Genomic DNA, 17,500 nt, shown 5'->3' with positions numbered 1-17,500 from the left:
TGTATCTATCTTTACAGATACAGTCACTATAAAAAGGAAAAGAGCAGATTTTCTCGTTGTTCTGCACAGAAAGTCATTAAAGGCAACATGAAGTTATAACAGTTTACTAAAACTAAACCTAACTTGATTTAGTAAACTAAAACTAATAAATAAAATATAATACATAGACCTAATAAAACTATATAGGACATATTCAACTAACAAAAAAACTAAATGCACAAAGAAATACTAAAACTTGGAATTACAGTAAAGTGAAAACAGAAAACATAAATATAAAAATAAAATCAAATTAAATTAAATTAACTAAATAATTTAAATAGATAAATTAACTAATTAAATTAAAATGAAAGGAAACATTTTCATTTAGTTTGACTTTAATAAACAAAAATAAATAAATAAAGATTAATAAAAATGTATAGACAGTAAAAACAACCACTAATAAAAAAATTAAAACAAAATCACCAAAATTACAAAAAATCTAACTAGATTTTAAAGCTGCGGTAGGTAACTTTTGACGCTCTAGCAGTTACAGTTTTTTTCAAGCGCTAACAAGCGCTTAACCATACTTCAGATACTTTTTCTAAACCCTTAACACAGACTCACACCTACAAAACACAATTGGCCAAATGGATAATTTTCTTCTCAAAAGCACATTTTGTTCTCGCTCACACACTCGCTCACACACTCTCTCACACTCGCTCACACACTCGTTCACACACTCTCTCACACACTCTCTCACACTCGTTCACACACTCTCTCACACTCGCTCACACACACGTTCACACACTCTCTCACACTCGCTCACACACTCGCTCACACACTCGTTCACACACTCTCTCACACTCGCTCACACACTCGTTCACACACTCTCTCACACACTCTCTCACACTCGCTCACACACTCGTTCACACACTCGTTCACACACTCTCTCACACTCGCTCACACACTCTCTCACACTCGCTCACACACTCGCTCACACACTCTCTCACACTCGCTCACACACGCGCTCACACACTCGTTCACACACTCTCTCACACTCGCTCACACACTCGCTCACACACTCTCTCATACTCGCTCACACACGCGCTCACACACTCGCTCACACTCTCATTCACACACTCCCTCACACACTCTCACACTCGCTCACACCCTCGCTCACACACTCTCTCACACTCGCTCACACACTCGCTCACACACTCTCTCACACTCGCTCACACACTCGCTCACACACTCGATCAAACACTCGATCACACTCGCTCACACACGCGTTCACACACTCTCTCACCAGTCTGAGCTCTCCGTTTCCCAGGATGAAGCTGAAGTCATTCAGATCCTTCATCAGAGTGTTTAACACCTCAGTGATGCGCTTCCTCTGCTGGCTGCTCACTTCCTGTAGCCGGGAAAACTCCGCCTCCAAACACATCAGATCCGACTGAGAGAAGACGTGATTAAACATGGAAACATACTTTAATTTAGCACAGATGATTGCTGATGATGCTGGTGTTTATATCATTATAGCTCTTACTTTTACTGCTCACTGCTTCAAAACGCTAAAAGCAACATTGTTTAAATTGAGTCAATAAATTATATTATTAGTACTACAGATCTAGGGAATCAACATTTTATACCCCTAAATTCCTCGTTTAAGTCTCTTGTGCTCACCGAGGTTGCATTAATATGATCAAAAAATATAGTAACTACGGTCAAATTTGTATACATCTAATATATAAGCATCATAACTCTTCAGTGTCACATGATCTTCAGAAATCATTCTAATATGATGATTTGCTGCTCAAGAAACATTTCTGATTATTATCAATGTTGAACACAGTTCAAATTTTGTTCTGGAAACTGTGAAACATATATATTTGTTATATTCATAGATGAATAGAAAGTTCAGAAGAACAGCCTTTATTTGAGAACTTGCATCATTATAAATCTCTTTACTGTCGCTCTTGATCAAGTGCAGAACATGTGGCTCCTCGAGCCGAACATCATGTGTCGGACTAAGATGTTTTTGCTAATGAAGGGCTAGTTTGCGTACGGTTTTGTGCGACAGCTCCTCGATGAGGCGTCTGTTGTGGATCCTCGTGTCTTCAGCCTCCTGACTCTTCTGGTCGTAGTTCAGAGCCAGTTCCTCCAGCGCCTGCAGAACCTCCTTCACCTCGGTCTTTGCGCTGTCGCTGTCCGCTTGAAGACGACTCAACTCACACTGAACACGCTCACTGTCTCCACGCGACGAAGCTAGCAGCTAAACACACACACACACACGGAGTATGCAGTTTACCTGACCTACTTTAACACTCAAATCATCCGCTATGCAGTTTATCTTCATGTAGTGTGCGGTTTGGGAATATAACACTAGCATACTACTCATTCTATTTTTTGCAGTATGCATACTGTGCACAATATATGAGTTTTCTGTTTGCCGTACATTATGCATAGTATGCAATATGTAGTATGCTCTTAATCCAGTGGCTGAATCTGGAATTTTACACTAGCATACTACTCATACTATTTTTGCAGTGTGCATACTGCACACAATATTTGAATTTTCTTAATGCATGGAATATTTAAAAAGTATGCATTATATTCTGCGCAATGAGCAGTATACTAGTCTTCCAGTGTGTACAGTTACTGAATCCAGAACATTACACTAGCATACTACTCATACTATTTTTGCAGTATGCATACTGTGCACAATATGTGAGTTATCTGTTTGCCGTACATTCTCCATAGTATGCAATATGTTATATTTTGCAGTGTGCATAGTGCACACAATATCTGAATTTTCCGTAAACATGGAATATTTATGTATGCATAAGTATGTATAAGTATGCATTAGAGTCTGTGAAATGCATTCCATTGTATACAGTTAGTGACTAAGAAATATTACACTAGCATACTATTCATACTTGTTTTTTACAGTATGCATACTGAGACAATATGTACATTTTCTGTATGCAGTACATTCTGCACAATATTTGATATGTAGTATGCTCTCCATCCAGTATCTGAATCTGGAATATTACACTAGCATACTACTCATACTATTTTTGCAGTATGCATACTGTTCAAATGATGTGAATTTTCTTTATGCATAGAATACTGAAAAAGTATGCAGTAAATTTTTGCAAAATGCAGTATGCTATTATTCCATTGAACACAGAGCCTGAATCTAGAAAAGTATATTATCATTCATTCATTACACTACCACATGATACTACCCATATTATATTTGCCATATTAATTTGTGGAAGTATGCAAACATGATTTGAGCAAGTGTTTTACCTCTTCTTGATCCAGCATTTGCTCCTTCAGTTTTTCCACCAGCTGACACTGTAGATTAATCTCATCGTCCTGTCAGAGAGAAAAGAGTCAATCAGAAAGTCTGTTTTACCATGTGTTGTTTACTCTCGTCGTTCTGTGTGTGTGTGTGTGTGTGTGTGTGTGTGTGTGTGTGTGTGTGTGCTCGTACCTTGTCGTCAAGCTGTTTGTAGAGTTTGCGTATCTCTTCCTCATATTTGAGCTTGTGTTCCTCTGGGATTCGCTCACACACGTCGAGACTCTGATTGTCTAAAGCTGCGTCTTCACTGACGTCAGATTCAACAGGAATCACAGCCATGAGATCCAGCGGCGTGACAGACTCACCTGCAGCACAATCACACGCTCATTTACCACATTTACTATAGTAACATCAGAAGACATTATTCTGGGGTTTCCTTTAAACAGTGTAAGGTTTTATATGTTTTCTAATTTTACCTTGGTTTTACTAGAGTTTTACTTGAGCAACTCTTGCATTAATTACTTCTAATGTGGCAGTACCGTGGTATTTTTTAGTAAGTGGTCTAAAACATGGTATTCCCATAGTAAATGTCTGATAAATCATAGTATTACTATGGAGCACGTCTGAAACACTCATGGTAGAAAGCTTTGAGTGTTTTGGTGTCAGAAAGAGAGAAGTAATGCAGTTTTCCACACCGTTGTGCCAGCGGTTAAGCTCCGCCTCCAGTCTCTGGATGTTCTCTTTCAGGTTCTTGTTCTTCTCCTTCTCTTTCTCATATTTCCTCTTCCACTGCTCTGCCGTCAGCTCCAGGTTCACAGACGCCGTGTTCTTGATGGTCTTTGCCCTAAAACACAGGGTGAGTGTGTGAGTGTGTGTGTGTGTGTGTGTTTGTATCTGTGTGTGTATCTGTGTGTGTGTGTGTGTGTGTGTGTGTGTGTGTGTGTGAGGGAGAGTGATGGATGTGTGTGTGTGTGTGTATCTCTTTGTGTGTGTGTGTGTGTGTGTGTGTGTGTGTATCTGTGTGTGTGTTTGTATCTGTGTGTATCTGTGTGTGTGTGTGTGTGTGTGTGTGTGTGTGTGTGTGTGTGTGTGTGTGTTACCGTTGTCCGAACATCAGGGTGGATTTGGTCTCTGCGTCGTTGAAGGCTGAAGGTGAGCAGCAGATGAACATCGTGGTTCTACAGTTTCCTCCCAGAGAGTCCTGCAGGATCCGCGTCATCTTACTGTCTCGGTACGGTACGTGAGTCTTCTGCACACACACACACACACACACACACACACACACACAGCACAGAGCTGAGGAGCATGTAACTAAATTATGTAATTTAATTACAAAATAAATGTTACTGTAAAGCTGCGGTAGGGAACTTTTGCTGCTCTAGCGGTTAATAAACAGAACTGCTTGCGTCTTGCGGAAGAACATCGTAGCCGGAACTACTTCTCTCTGTTTATGTCTATGAAGAATCACAAAGGTACTGGGTTACTCCGCCGCGGTATCCCCGAAGCAATCTAAAATAGTCCGAATATAAACACTTATTATAGGTGCACCCTAGTGATTCAGGACAAGCCAAAAACACGGTTTGGAAAATGGATTCATGGTGTACTCGCTTATTATATACATTTTTCTACATGTTGAACACAAACAAAGTTATGGAACGCAAGCTCTGATTGGTTGTTTCTTAACGGGAGCGATGGAGTTTCTGCAAATGGCAATAGGACACTGGGAGGAGCCAGAGGAGCTTGATTTATACACAGATTACTGTTTCATATTCTACTGTCAGGACATAATGACAGGTTTAATAAATATGTAAAAAATATTTTTTTTTTTACAAAAGTTCCCTACAGCAGCTTTAAATGGGTAAAGTCTGCTCCTTTGAACTGCAATAATCTGATGCATGTTTTGACAGTATTAGTTATATGCAGCTGTAACTCACGGTTCCTTCGGCCAGAGCTGATATGACGTTCCCCAGCGCAGACAGAGACTTGTTGATGTTTTTGGCTTCATCCAGAACGGCTCCTTCTGCACCGGTCTTACTCACCTGACCAACACACACACATTCAGAGTTACGCGGCTTCTCACATGCACTGTGTAAATTACAGTGCAACGAGTAAGTCATTTTAGAATATTGCACTAGCATCCTACCTGTACTGTTTTTGTAGTATGCATACTGTACACAATATTTGAAAAGTACTAAAAAGTTGCAGTACACTATCTGCAGTATACATTATTCTAGTATTCCAGTGCATACAGTGGCTGGAATAGCGTAATACCATACTAGTTACACTATTTTTGCAGTATGCATGATGTGCACATTATGTATAGTACAATATGCATTCTGTGCAGTATGCAAAATGCAGTATGCTAGTATTCCAGTGTGGCTGAATCCACAATATAACACTAGCATACTACTCATACTAGTTTTTCAGTATGCATACTGTGCACAATATGTGAATTTTCTGTATGCATGGAATACTAAAATGTATGCAGTGCATTCTGAGTAGGATGCAGTGTGCTAATATTCTAGTGTATACAGTGGCTGAATCCACTATATTACACTAGCATACTACTCATACTATTTTTTTTTTTTTGTATGCATACCATCCACAATATGTGAATTTTCTAAATGCATGGAATACTTAAAAGTATGCAGTATGCAGTGCATTCTGAGTAGGATGCACTGTGCTAATATTCCAGTTTATACAGTGGCTGAATCCACAATTTTACACTAGTGTACCACTCATATTATTTTTGCAATATACATATTGTGCAAAAATTTTCATTATGCATAGAATACTGACTAGTATGTAGTACATTCTGCACAGTATATTATGATTCCAGTGCATACCGTGGCTGAATCTGGAATATTATAGCATGCATAAAGTGCTCAAAAGAATTCAGTATGCTAGCATTCCAGTGTATACAGTCCTGAATCAGGAACATTTTTATTTTTACAGAATGCATACTGTGCACATTATGTAAATTTGAGTAGCAATGTTTCCATCCAAAGTTGCTAATTTAATATATGTGGAACTATTGGAATATTACATAATCCAATGTATTTAAAAGATTTAGTCAATACAAAATTAATTAAACAACATTTGAGACTGTGTGTGATGAGATCGGTCCACTGGTTAGTCAAAGTCAAATGAGTTTTTGTTGCACATCGAAGAATTTAATCAGTAAATGTTTTCACATTGTAGTTTATGTGCATGCCTACTTTTCGGTTGTGCAATACCCCACAGCTTTTATTAAAATGCATGCATTAAAAAACACAGTTATTGACCTGTTAAAGCCATTAATGAGATTGTGAAGCTAAAGGATGTGAGAGATTGAAAGCACCTTCTCGCTCCCGGCCAGGTCCACCAGGTAAAGTTTCCCACAGAGCTTCTGCTCGGTCTCCACATGCTCCTGCTTGATGTTGATGAGGAATATGCTGTGGCTCCTGGAGCTGTGCTCATTCATATCTGACACACAACAGCAGATCATTTGAGTCTTAACTTTACATTACACTCATGCATTTGGCAGATGCTTTTATCTGAGTGCATTGAAGGTGTGCATGGGATCAGTTCATGCATCCGCTGGGATTCAAACCCAGAACCTGCAGTTGCAGTTATTGCAATGCTCCAATGCTTTTCTGTGGGTTAGAGAAACTCACTTGTAACAGCAACATGGCGGTTGGCTTTGCCTTCATCAATGACATCCATCACTTCTTCAGGACTGGAGACGAAACGTTCAGTACATCCCTGTACAGCACACACACACACACACACACACACACATTTGTTTATTTGAGCGAGGTCTGATTGCAGCTGATTTTAAAGCGTGATTCTGCTCACCTTCACATAGGGAACTCGGTTCTTGTCTTCATGCACGGACAGGTTTGTCTTACTCACTGAGAGAAAGAAAGAGAGAAAGAGAGAGAAAGAGAGGCGGATGAGAGTCAAAGAACAAAAGACAGAATCGGACGTGCACTTCAAAGAGACTTGAAGGGGTTAAATTCAGTTGTTTCAAAACTGTGTAACTTCTGTATTTTGTGGGTCACCAAGATGTTTAACACAACAATGATTTGTACTGTAAGCTCAAAAACCAGAAGAATTGATTATGTAATAACTGTTGTTATTCTGATATTTTTATGCTGCTTTTAATGTTTAGTCTGGAAGCCTGTTTCCACCGCTGAATAAAGAAGATACTTTTGATCTCATAACTCTGACTTCTACTTCATTTTTTCCCTCTGAATTGATCTTGCAGTTTTGTGAAGTGCAAGAACAAAGTCTTAATTGTTAGATAAAATGTTGAAATTACCTTTTATTTAAAAATTTTTATTCCATGGTGTAAAAAGGTTTCTATTATTTAGTATTTAGAAAATATTATTGTTCTTTTTGATAGTTTGAATTATTTTTACATTTTCTGTTTTTATTTTAAAGTTGTAGTAATTTAAAGTTTTGTCATTTATTATTATTATTATTATATGTGTCTATATAGTTTTAATTTTATTAATTTATATATATATATATATATATATATATATATATATATATATATATATATATATTTACATTTTTACAGTCATTATATTTCATTTGTTTTATTGCATGTCTGTATTTCAAATCTTATTTTAGTTGTTTTAATACATTTAGGTTTTTTTTTTATAATTGATTTAATTATTATTTGTTTATTTCAAGTAATGAAATGTAATTTTTTATGCTTTTAGTTTCAGTTAACTATAATAAACCTGCTTCTTTCATTTTAGCATGAACTTTCTGCAAAGCACTTTATTTTTGGGTTCCACAGAAGACAGAAGGTTTGGAGCGACATGAGGGCGAGTAAATGATGACGGATTCTTCATTTTTGGCTGAATTATTCCTTTAATGAGCACATGCACATGTAATGCACGGACAGTCCTCAGTGTTTTTTATGACACTTCAATGATGTAACGACCCTTCAACACACACGCGCACACACACACACACACACACACACACACTTGAGAGAAACTTCATATGAGTTTGGGCAGATATGAAGGAGAATATGTGAATGTCAGTTTCCTTTTAATGAAATATAGACCGAGTGAGACTGACGTCCTCTCGTCCCCTCAGTGTCTGACGATCTCTATCTGTCTGTTCTCTTCTGCTTTCATTACTCCTCTCTCTCTCTCTCTCTCTCTCTCTCTCTCTCTCTCTCTCTCTCTCTCTCTGTCTTCAGGTGTTTTCCCAGATTGTTCAGTGACTCAGCGATCGCAGCTGAATACAGATGAAAGCACCGTCATCCGGCATCAAACCTTACAAACTTGAGCTTGTTTCTCTGCAGGAGTTATTTTAAATCCACTACCATTCAATCTTTGAGATTGGGAATGTTATTGAAGTCTCTTCTGCTCACCAAGGCTGCATTTATTTGATCAAAAATGCTGTAAAAATTGTAAAATATTATTACATTTAAAACAGCTGTGTTCTGTGTGAATCTGTGTTAAAGTGTAATGTATTTCTGTGATGCTCCGCTGTATTTTCAGCATCATTCCTCCAGTCTTCAGTGTCACATGATCTTCAGAAATCAGAATAATATGATGATTTACTGCTCAAGAAACATTTACGATTATTATCAATGTTGAAACTTTTTGTGGAAACTTTGATGCATTTTATTTTTCAGGATTCACCGATGAATAGAAAGTTGAAAAGAACAGATTTAATTTAAAAATAGAAAACATTTGTAACATTATGAATGTCTTTACTGTCACTTCTGATCAATTTAATGCAGCCTTAATGAATCAAAGTATTCATTTCTTAAAAGAAAATTGTAACTACACATCTTTCAATGATAGTGTCCCTAAAAATGCAATTCAATTTTAAAATAGCAGTTGTTTATAAGTCAATTAAATGCTCCAGTTTAAATAAATAATACCCACAACTATTCATGATAAAAATGCATTTTATATATAGCAAAGTCTTGATACTGAAGGAGAAAATGCTTTAAAACAGAGTCTGTATTTAGGTCGAGCCGAGACAAAACGCAGCAAACTCACCGTCAAGTAGGTCACGGATTTTATCCATGTAGATTTCGAAATAGGAAACCTTGAGAGAGAAACGAGAACAGCTAATGAGCTGGAATTAGATTTCATGTCTTCACTATGGAAAAAACCCCAGAACCATCTGTAAATATAAATGTCTTGATATTATGCTGTTATGTTCACCTTAATGTGGAACTCCAGGTTTTCATCCATGGTGTAAATGTGGTTAAAAATGTCTTCAGCGATCCTCGGGATGATTCCCCTTCCGTCCGGATCATGCAGTTTTCCCTGAGAGACAGAAAGCAGTGAGCACACTTTAACATTCTGCTAAACGTCTTCTTCTGTGTTCCAGAGAATAAAGCCAGTTTTACAGTTTTGGAGCGATGTGAGGGTGAGTAAATGATGACTACATCTTCGTTTCTGAGCGAATTGTTTTTTAATAATTAAAGCACAGAGAAGTGTAGAGATCTGTTTTACCTCCATAGTGTAGGTTTTACCAGACGACGTCTGTCCGTACGCAAAGATGGTGCCGTTATAACCTTCCAGAACATCTGCAGACAGAAACATCAAACATCATGATTTACTTTTCAATTGTAACAGATTTAGATTTAAGTGTAGCCTGAAGGAGAATGATACAAAGTATCATCAATGTGTTCGAGGAAAGAAATAGAAACATTTACCAATTCAGTCACAAAATGTCAAATTCATGAATATACTTTTACAGAATGTATAAGTGACTTCTGATATTATTATATATATTTTTAATACTTTTTTAAAAAAGTATCATTGATTAAAAATTCTAAGACAACTATTCTTTTTAAAATGGTTTTTAAATTTTCATATTTTTTATATTTTGGTTTAAGTGAAAGTGAAGATGTAAATCATGGAAATATGAAATAATTAATTTCCATTAAATTTAGTATTAAAAATCAAAAAGTATTAAATTAAGAATAATAATAATAAATATAAATGTTTATAACGCTTACTGCACAAATCCTCAAATCCCCACACAAAAACCTTGATATTCAACTCTATACAATGTCACACATCACTATTTTCCCAAAAAATTAAATCAGTTAACAGTGTCCAATGACTAAATCTGACAAATGTTGATATATGTGCTTTTATATTTGTTCTAGAATTAATACTTATCTGACCTTTGACAATCTGTTTGGCACACGTGTTATACACCTGCTCCTGTGTGCAGTTTGTGGGAAAGACTTTGTCAAAAACATACGGCTTGCCCTGTAAGACACAAACACATTCAGTTATATATAATTATGTGTTTAGATTTGCCAGTTTAACCTTCGGAGCACTTATGGTACAAGTGGCCCCTCCCCCGACTCACATCATTGGCTGAGAGATTCCTCTCAGCCGGCTTGGGGGCGGGGCTATCTGTTTATAAACAACACTGCAGTTTGAATACACAACACACCCTTCCCATGAAATAATATGTGACATATAGAAGAACTGCGTGTTGTAATTTAACATGAAGGTAATTAGAAATGAAAAACATCAGTGATTAGTCCCTGTCTGCTTCAGCTGATCCTCAGAAGAGCGTCTCCAGAGCAGACATGCACACATTATGTGCAGTCAGTGTTTGTGAGGACAGAACACTTAACCTTTGCTTTCAGCTCTCAGAGAGTTCACTGCGGCGCAGTCCCTCGCCGTGTCGTAAACTAGAGTCACGCTGACTGCTTTATGTCTGTGTGTGCTCTCAGGAATCAGAAAACAAGAGCACACAGTGTTTATGGATGAAATCTGCAGCGATGAGATCCTCATGTGTGTGCATCTGTTTTAATAATACGACGACTGCACAGAGTTACACAAGAAATGAAATTAAGAGCCGCAGCTGAGCGTGAAGGATTGTGGGATACGCTCTAATAGCTTTAGTCCAGCAAAGCTCTGTCATTAGCATTTCCCTCTGTAACAGCTTCATCCAAACATCCATACGCTGTGTGAACACATGTGACCCTGGACCACAAAACCAGACATTAGAGTCTATTTTCTAGGATATTTTGTAAACGCTCTCATGCAGTTATGAAAACATCTCTGGGAATGTTACATTCGAATGTTCTCTGAACGTTCCAAAAACAAGTTGTATCATTTAAAAAAGGGTTTTATCCAACTAAAACATTTCTGAAATAAAACATTTCATAAACAATGTTTAAATAAATAAATAACATTTTAAGAACATAATTAAAGTACAGAAAACTTACTTATTTTTTATATTTGATTCATTTATTTTTACATCATTCATAGAACTTTTTTTTTCCTGGAGGTTGTTCTAATGTTTTTTAAACGTTGCAGTTCTTGGAATGTTCAGAGAACATTCACATGATGTTACATTTTGCCACACTGGGTGAAATGGAATGTTCTTTTAACATTTGCATAACAACAAAAAAACTATTAAAACGTAAAAAAACTGGATGTTTTGAATGATAGAAATAGCATTAAATAAAAACTTAATGGGAACATTAGCAAAACAGATATATTCCCTCAAGAGACTCGAGCAGAGCTACAGAAAAGCACAGACTGAACCGAAGAGAAAGGTAGAAAAGCGAGCAGTCGAAGGAAACGGTGGGCAGATCTGAGATGAGGATGTGATCTGAATGTGTTCTGCAGGGACACGAAGCGTGACACTGAACACACACACACACACACACAGAGATCAGGATAACCAGCCGCGCTGGGAGCTGAAATACACACGGGATCAGAGCGAAGCAGATGCACACGAACTCCAGCAACAAAACCCAGAGCGCTGCATTAGACACAGAAACAGCGCTGGTGTTTGCATGAGTGAGTGGGAGGACATTACTGCTTTTATTTCAGCATTCAGCGTTCAGCTTTACACTGACATCAGGTGACAGATGAACTTCGACTGAACCCACCACCTGTAACACTTCTGAGTTAGCATCTCTTCCCTTTTAAAGGATTAGCTTCTCTAGCGCTGAATGATTATATTTAGATATTTATTACATCAAGCATTTCCTCTGCTGTCAGAATGAGCCTGTGAGCCATCAATTAAACCAGTGCATTAACTAACAGTGACTACTGGACCTGGAGCCGGTTAGCTGTCGACTACACGTGTGTGTGTGTGTGTGTGTGTGTGTGTGTGTGTGTGTGTGTGTGCGTGTGTGTGTGTGTGTGTGTGCGCGCTCTTTCATGTACGCTTGATGAAGAGCCCTGCGGCTCTGGCACGGAGATCAAGACTTATAGAGGCTGGAAGAGCTTTTTAATGGAAATAAAGCAGAAACTGCTCTAAAAATGTCACATTTGAATATTAATTCAAACAGATTCACATTTGAAATGAAGTATGCATAAAAACATTTGAATACATTTCAGGAATTTTAGAATGCTGATTAAAATAAATAATAATAAAATAAAGCTATTTTCATAATTGAATCCTTATTCATAGTGATCCTATGATGTGAAACATTTAATTGTGCTCCAATTAAATTGTAATATTTTATTAAATGCATTATCAAGTAAAGTAAAAACAAATATTAAACCTATTAGAATTTGGAACAATTTCGTAGATTAGCATGTGCAGATTATACAGATATGTCTTTTATATTTATGAGCCATACATTGTTGTCATGTACATGTATGTGATCCATCCTATAAGTCATTAATACATTATATTATATAAGAAAAAACAAAAGATAAATATATTTTTTAATCATTAAAAATATGCAAAAACAAATGCAAAAATGCAAAATGTTTATATATATATATATAGCCTATATATATGCTGTTTTAAAAAATTTGCAACATAAAATATAAAAATCATCATATAGAAATAACATACGTATATATAAATACTATGGGGATTTTAAATATGTTATAATCTTGATCTATCCACATAGGTTTAAACTATATATATCCCCTTATATGTAATATATGAACATCACAGTATAATATATGCCATATATTGCATTTGGATCTCAATGAAAAGACAAAAATCCACATCGTAATTGTCTAACAAAAACATGTTTTCTAGCTTTGTAACTAGATGAATAGAATGTGTGATGTGCAGACAGCTGTGTATGGAGCAGAGCTTGTTCTGAACTGCATTAGAGCGGCGCAGACAGCAGCAAGATTGAGCTGAGATGCATTATGTGCTGCTGCTGTAAACCGATCTGTCTGCAGAGTATCTCACACACACACACACACTTTCTGGTGCATTCTTATCTTTCGTCTTCATATCTCTGACTTTCATTAAATCCTCCAGCGGTTTGTCTCAACGGCTGCTGATTTAGAGTCAGAGCAGCTATCAGACGGACAGCAGACATCTCTAAGATGAGGAGGATGAAGGTCACAGACGAGTCTTGAGCTTTTATCAGATTCACTGAAAGTTAGAGATGGGAACAAACTGTCTTGCATTGAGCTTTGACTCAGAGGAGCTCATGATTAAGTAATTTCTGGGTTCCTACATTGAGAATGAATTATAAAATGCTTATCAGGAGTGTGCCAGTGTAAAAGTGCATCTCCTGTTGTCTCTCACATCAAAATACAGCCACATATTTATTCAGAGTGTTTTTGGCTTGTAAACACTGCTTGTGCAGATTTCTCTCCTGATTCAGAGCAGAACACTTTTTCACTGGAGGAAGTGTTATTCTGGATTATAGACTCTATGTGTTTGAGTTAAAATCATCTTAATGCTGGATGTGTTTCAGGTTTTGTCTTCTCCAGATGTTCACTGATGGACTGGAGTGCTGTGGATTATTGTGATGTTTTTATCAGACTCTCATTCTGACGGCACCCATTCACTGCAGAGCATCCATTGATGAGACACTGATGCAATGCTACATTTCTCCAAACCTGATGAGGAAACAAACTCATCCTGATCTCTGATGGCCCTGAGGGTGAACAGATTTTCATCAGATTTTGGGTGAATGTACCAGGAATAGAACCTAAACCACAGGCTGCGGCTGTAAACACAGCTATAAATCATCTGAATTCAGTTAGATTCACTGCAATAGAAAGTGTTATCTGTTTCTCACTGCGCGTAGAACTTGCCTCAAGCCAGAGATTCAGCAATAAGCGAGTAGTTCACACATCTATTTCCTGATATCAATACTCTGGGTTTGAAAGGAATTTAAACAGGTTTTCTGCTGAGATCAGCGTGAGCCACGCAGCAAAAATAGGATGAAGCAGAGCAATAATCTGCAGGGCTTTTCGCTAAAATCCATTAAATTCTCTTTAAACAGGGTCTCTGGTTTCAGCTTTAAAGGTTTGCAGCAATGTACTTCGTTTTTTTGCATGTGGCAAAAAAAAAAAAAAAATACACACATATATATATATATATATATATATATATATATATATATATATATATATATATATATATATATATATATATATATTTATAGATTAATTTTCACGTTTTTTTTCTTACATTGAATCAATTTGCCTCTTGATATTGTTGCATCTGATGTTTTATTAATCAGCATTTTCCAAGAAAATATTTAACTATTTAATTTGATTTATTTCATCAAATGCACTTAAATAATGATGTGCAACATCTAAATGAACAGCTTTTGTTCAAGCCAAAAATATTATATAACATGACTGAAACAACATGTTAGTTACAGTAGATTAGGTTACAACAAAAACTCATTTTAAGGGTCAGATGAGGTTTTACAAAAATGGAGCTGAAAGGTTCTGCACATTCTGATGTTTTGACTGACAGTGAAGCACAACCAGAACTCTCTCTGACATCAACATCCATCACACGTCTACAAACACAACAGCATCGATCTGTTCCTGACATCGCCTCCTGACCTCAGACCAGACAACAAAGCAGCGTGCATGACACAGTGTCTCCTTCAGGTTGTATACTGCATGCTCTTAAAGGCTGTGGACATAATCACAGCCGACAGCCACCTTCCTCTGACTTCTGATGCATGTCAGGATATGAATCTATCAGCAGAAATCATTTCTACAGCGGCGCACAATGATCATTTATCTTAATAGCTCATTAATGTAATTAAAAACCTGCCTGGCCTTGAAGACGGTGCGGAACGAAAGAGAACCTGAACGCTGTGACATTCATTTGAAACCAGCAAGTGCAAAATGGGTTTTATCAGCCGTGTCGGTGCAATTGGGTCCTTATTATGAAGAATGTTTTTAATACTCCCTTCATTTATTTTTTTATATATTAGATAAATTAAGTCGTATTTTAGTTTTAATGCTTCACTTTAAATAATTTCACTACATTGGTTTGAGTGGATGTTTATTTTGCACTAAAACTTTCTTGGCGATATTGTTTTCATTAGGGATTTCTTTATTTACTTTATATATCACTTTCTATCCAGCCAGTCTTTCATCAAATTCAGGATTATTTAATGACAGAATCCTCCAGGAAGTGACATCATTTTGGTGGGAACATTCTCAGAACATTGTAGCAAGATTTTCAAATCTTCAAGCAAGATTTCAAGATGTAGCATGTTTTTTCTTGTAATGTCAATCGAATGTTTGTTCAGAATTATCTGGCTTTTAGTAATGTTCTCAAAATGTTTGCACAAATACATTGAGGCAATGTTCACGGAATTTTGTTTAAACATCTAAGACATTTGACTTGTTTTTCAATGTTACTTGTTTCGGAATGTTCAGAGTACATTCAAAAGTAACATTCCGATAATGTTTGCAAAATGATACAATGTAACGTTCCTAAACAATGGGTAAGAAACTTTCTAAAACATTTAAAGAACTGGATGTTTTGAACATTCATAAATAATGTTTCATAACTTAATGTTCTTAGAACATTTTTTTTTTTTACAGCAGGATCAATGGATTCAGTGATTTTTTTGTGATGTTAGTTGGTTTGTTTCACTATAAAACATGCATCCTCTTTGGTCACAAATCAGTTTGATGATATAAACATTTCAAAAGATGATAAAATTATGAAAACAAACTTAGTTGATGTCCCTGTGTGTCCTCGTGAGCATTTGCTCATTTATATTCAAGCTCTCAAACATTACAGGAGTGACCCATTTATCAGCGTCAGCCTCACACACACACGCACACACACACACACACACATCATCAATAACTGCAAACCCGCGCTATCACACTGACACTGGCACATATTTACTTCCCGACACGCTATCTTTAATCTGAGATCTATTTGTGCTGCTGCAGCTCTGGGAGCCGGTTATGAGAGCTGCGAACGCTGTTATATTTCTGCCGAGGAGATCAATGTGTGTGTCTGAAAGCATCCACACTCCCAGAGGAGCTGCAGTGTATTTCAGCTACTCTTGTGCGGTTGTGGCCATTTTAGCACACATAGAGTGGGTCACATCCATAACGACCGAAAGGAAAGTTTAGAGCCAATGAACTGCTGATTTAGTTTTTAAGGTCCAACAGATTTGTTAAAGGAGCAATTCGCCCATAAATTAAAATCTGCTGTAAATGTGCTCAACCTCAGGCCATACAAGATGTGGATGAGTTTGTTTCTTCATCAGGTTTGTAGAAATGTAGCATTGCATCAGTGTCTCATCAGTGGATGCTCTGCAGTGAATGGGTGCCGTCAGAATGAGAGTCTAGTCATCAGTGAACATCTGGAGAAGACAAAAGCCTGAAACACATCAGCATTAAGAAGTTTTTAACTAAAATCCACGTCCATAATCCATCAATAACACCTCTCCTCCAGTGGAAAAGTGCATCTCCTGTTGTCTCTCCTATTTATTTATTTTAGAGCTGTTTTGAACTAGCTCTAAAATAAATAAATATGAGAGACAACAGGAGATGCACTTTTCCACTGGAGGAAGTGTTATTATGGATTATGGACGTGGATTTTAGTTAAAAACATCTTAATGCTGGATTTGTTTCAGCTTTTGTCTTCTCCAGATGTTCACTGATGGACTGGAGTGCTGTGGATTCTGACGGCACCCATTCACTGCAGAGCATCCATTGCTGAGACACTGATACAATGCTACATTTCTCCAAATCGGATGATGAAACCATCTTGTATGACCTGAGGATGAGGACATATCCATCAGATTTTCATTCTTTTCTGAACTATTCCTTTAATCTTCCTTTAAGCTAAAGCCAGGATTGCAGATGCAGTGTAAACGTAATCCTCATTATTCTTAAAAAAGGTTTGCAGGAACTGATTTTGCATCAAGACTCTCATTTTACTCTTCTGTAGAACAGGGAGCAACTGAATTAGCATATAACGCTTGATTTAATAGTTACTCAATCCTCA

General features: G+C 37.0%; 1 protein-coding gene across 1 annotated transcript in view; it reads right to left on the bottom strand.

The window, feature by feature from the left end:
- kif5ab (kinesin family member 5A, b) overlaps positions 1-17,500 on the bottom strand; it is a 29,418-nt gene that overhangs the window by 11,039 nt on the left and 879 nt on the right. Inside the window, exons 2-15 of the mRNA XM_052558100.1 lie at positions 10,446-10,533; positions 9,766-9,839; positions 9,472-9,576; positions 9,304-9,352; positions 7,124-7,179; positions 6,943-7,030; positions 6,627-6,751; positions 5,221-5,325; positions 4,387-4,535; positions 3,982-4,130; positions 3,479-3,651; positions 3,292-3,360; positions 2,045-2,251; positions 1,286-1,432 (exon numbers count right to left, since the gene is read on the bottom strand). Coding sequence (XP_052414060.1) covers positions 1,286-1,432; positions 2,045-2,251; positions 3,292-3,360; positions 3,479-3,651; positions 3,982-4,130; positions 4,387-4,535; positions 5,221-5,325; positions 6,627-6,751; positions 6,943-7,030; positions 7,124-7,179; positions 9,304-9,352; positions 9,472-9,576; positions 9,766-9,839; positions 10,446-10,533 — 1,584 coding nt within the window. The remainder of the gene's footprint in view (positions 1-1,285; positions 1,433-2,044; positions 2,252-3,291; positions 3,361-3,478; positions 3,652-3,981; positions 4,131-4,386; positions 4,536-5,220; positions 5,326-6,626; positions 6,752-6,942; positions 7,031-7,123; positions 7,180-9,303; positions 9,353-9,471; positions 9,577-9,765; positions 9,840-10,445; positions 10,534-17,500) is intronic.

This window comes from Carassius gibelio, chromosome B6, assembly GCF_023724105.1.
Source record: "Carassius gibelio isolate Cgi1373 ecotype wild population from Czech Republic chromosome B6, carGib1.2-hapl.c, whole genome shotgun sequence".
Taxonomy (NCBI): domain Eukaryota; kingdom Metazoa; phylum Chordata; class Actinopteri; order Cypriniformes; family Cyprinidae; genus Carassius; species Carassius gibelio.
Note: the sequence above shows the minus strand (reverse complement) of the source record. Positions and strands in the feature narration are given on the sequence as shown.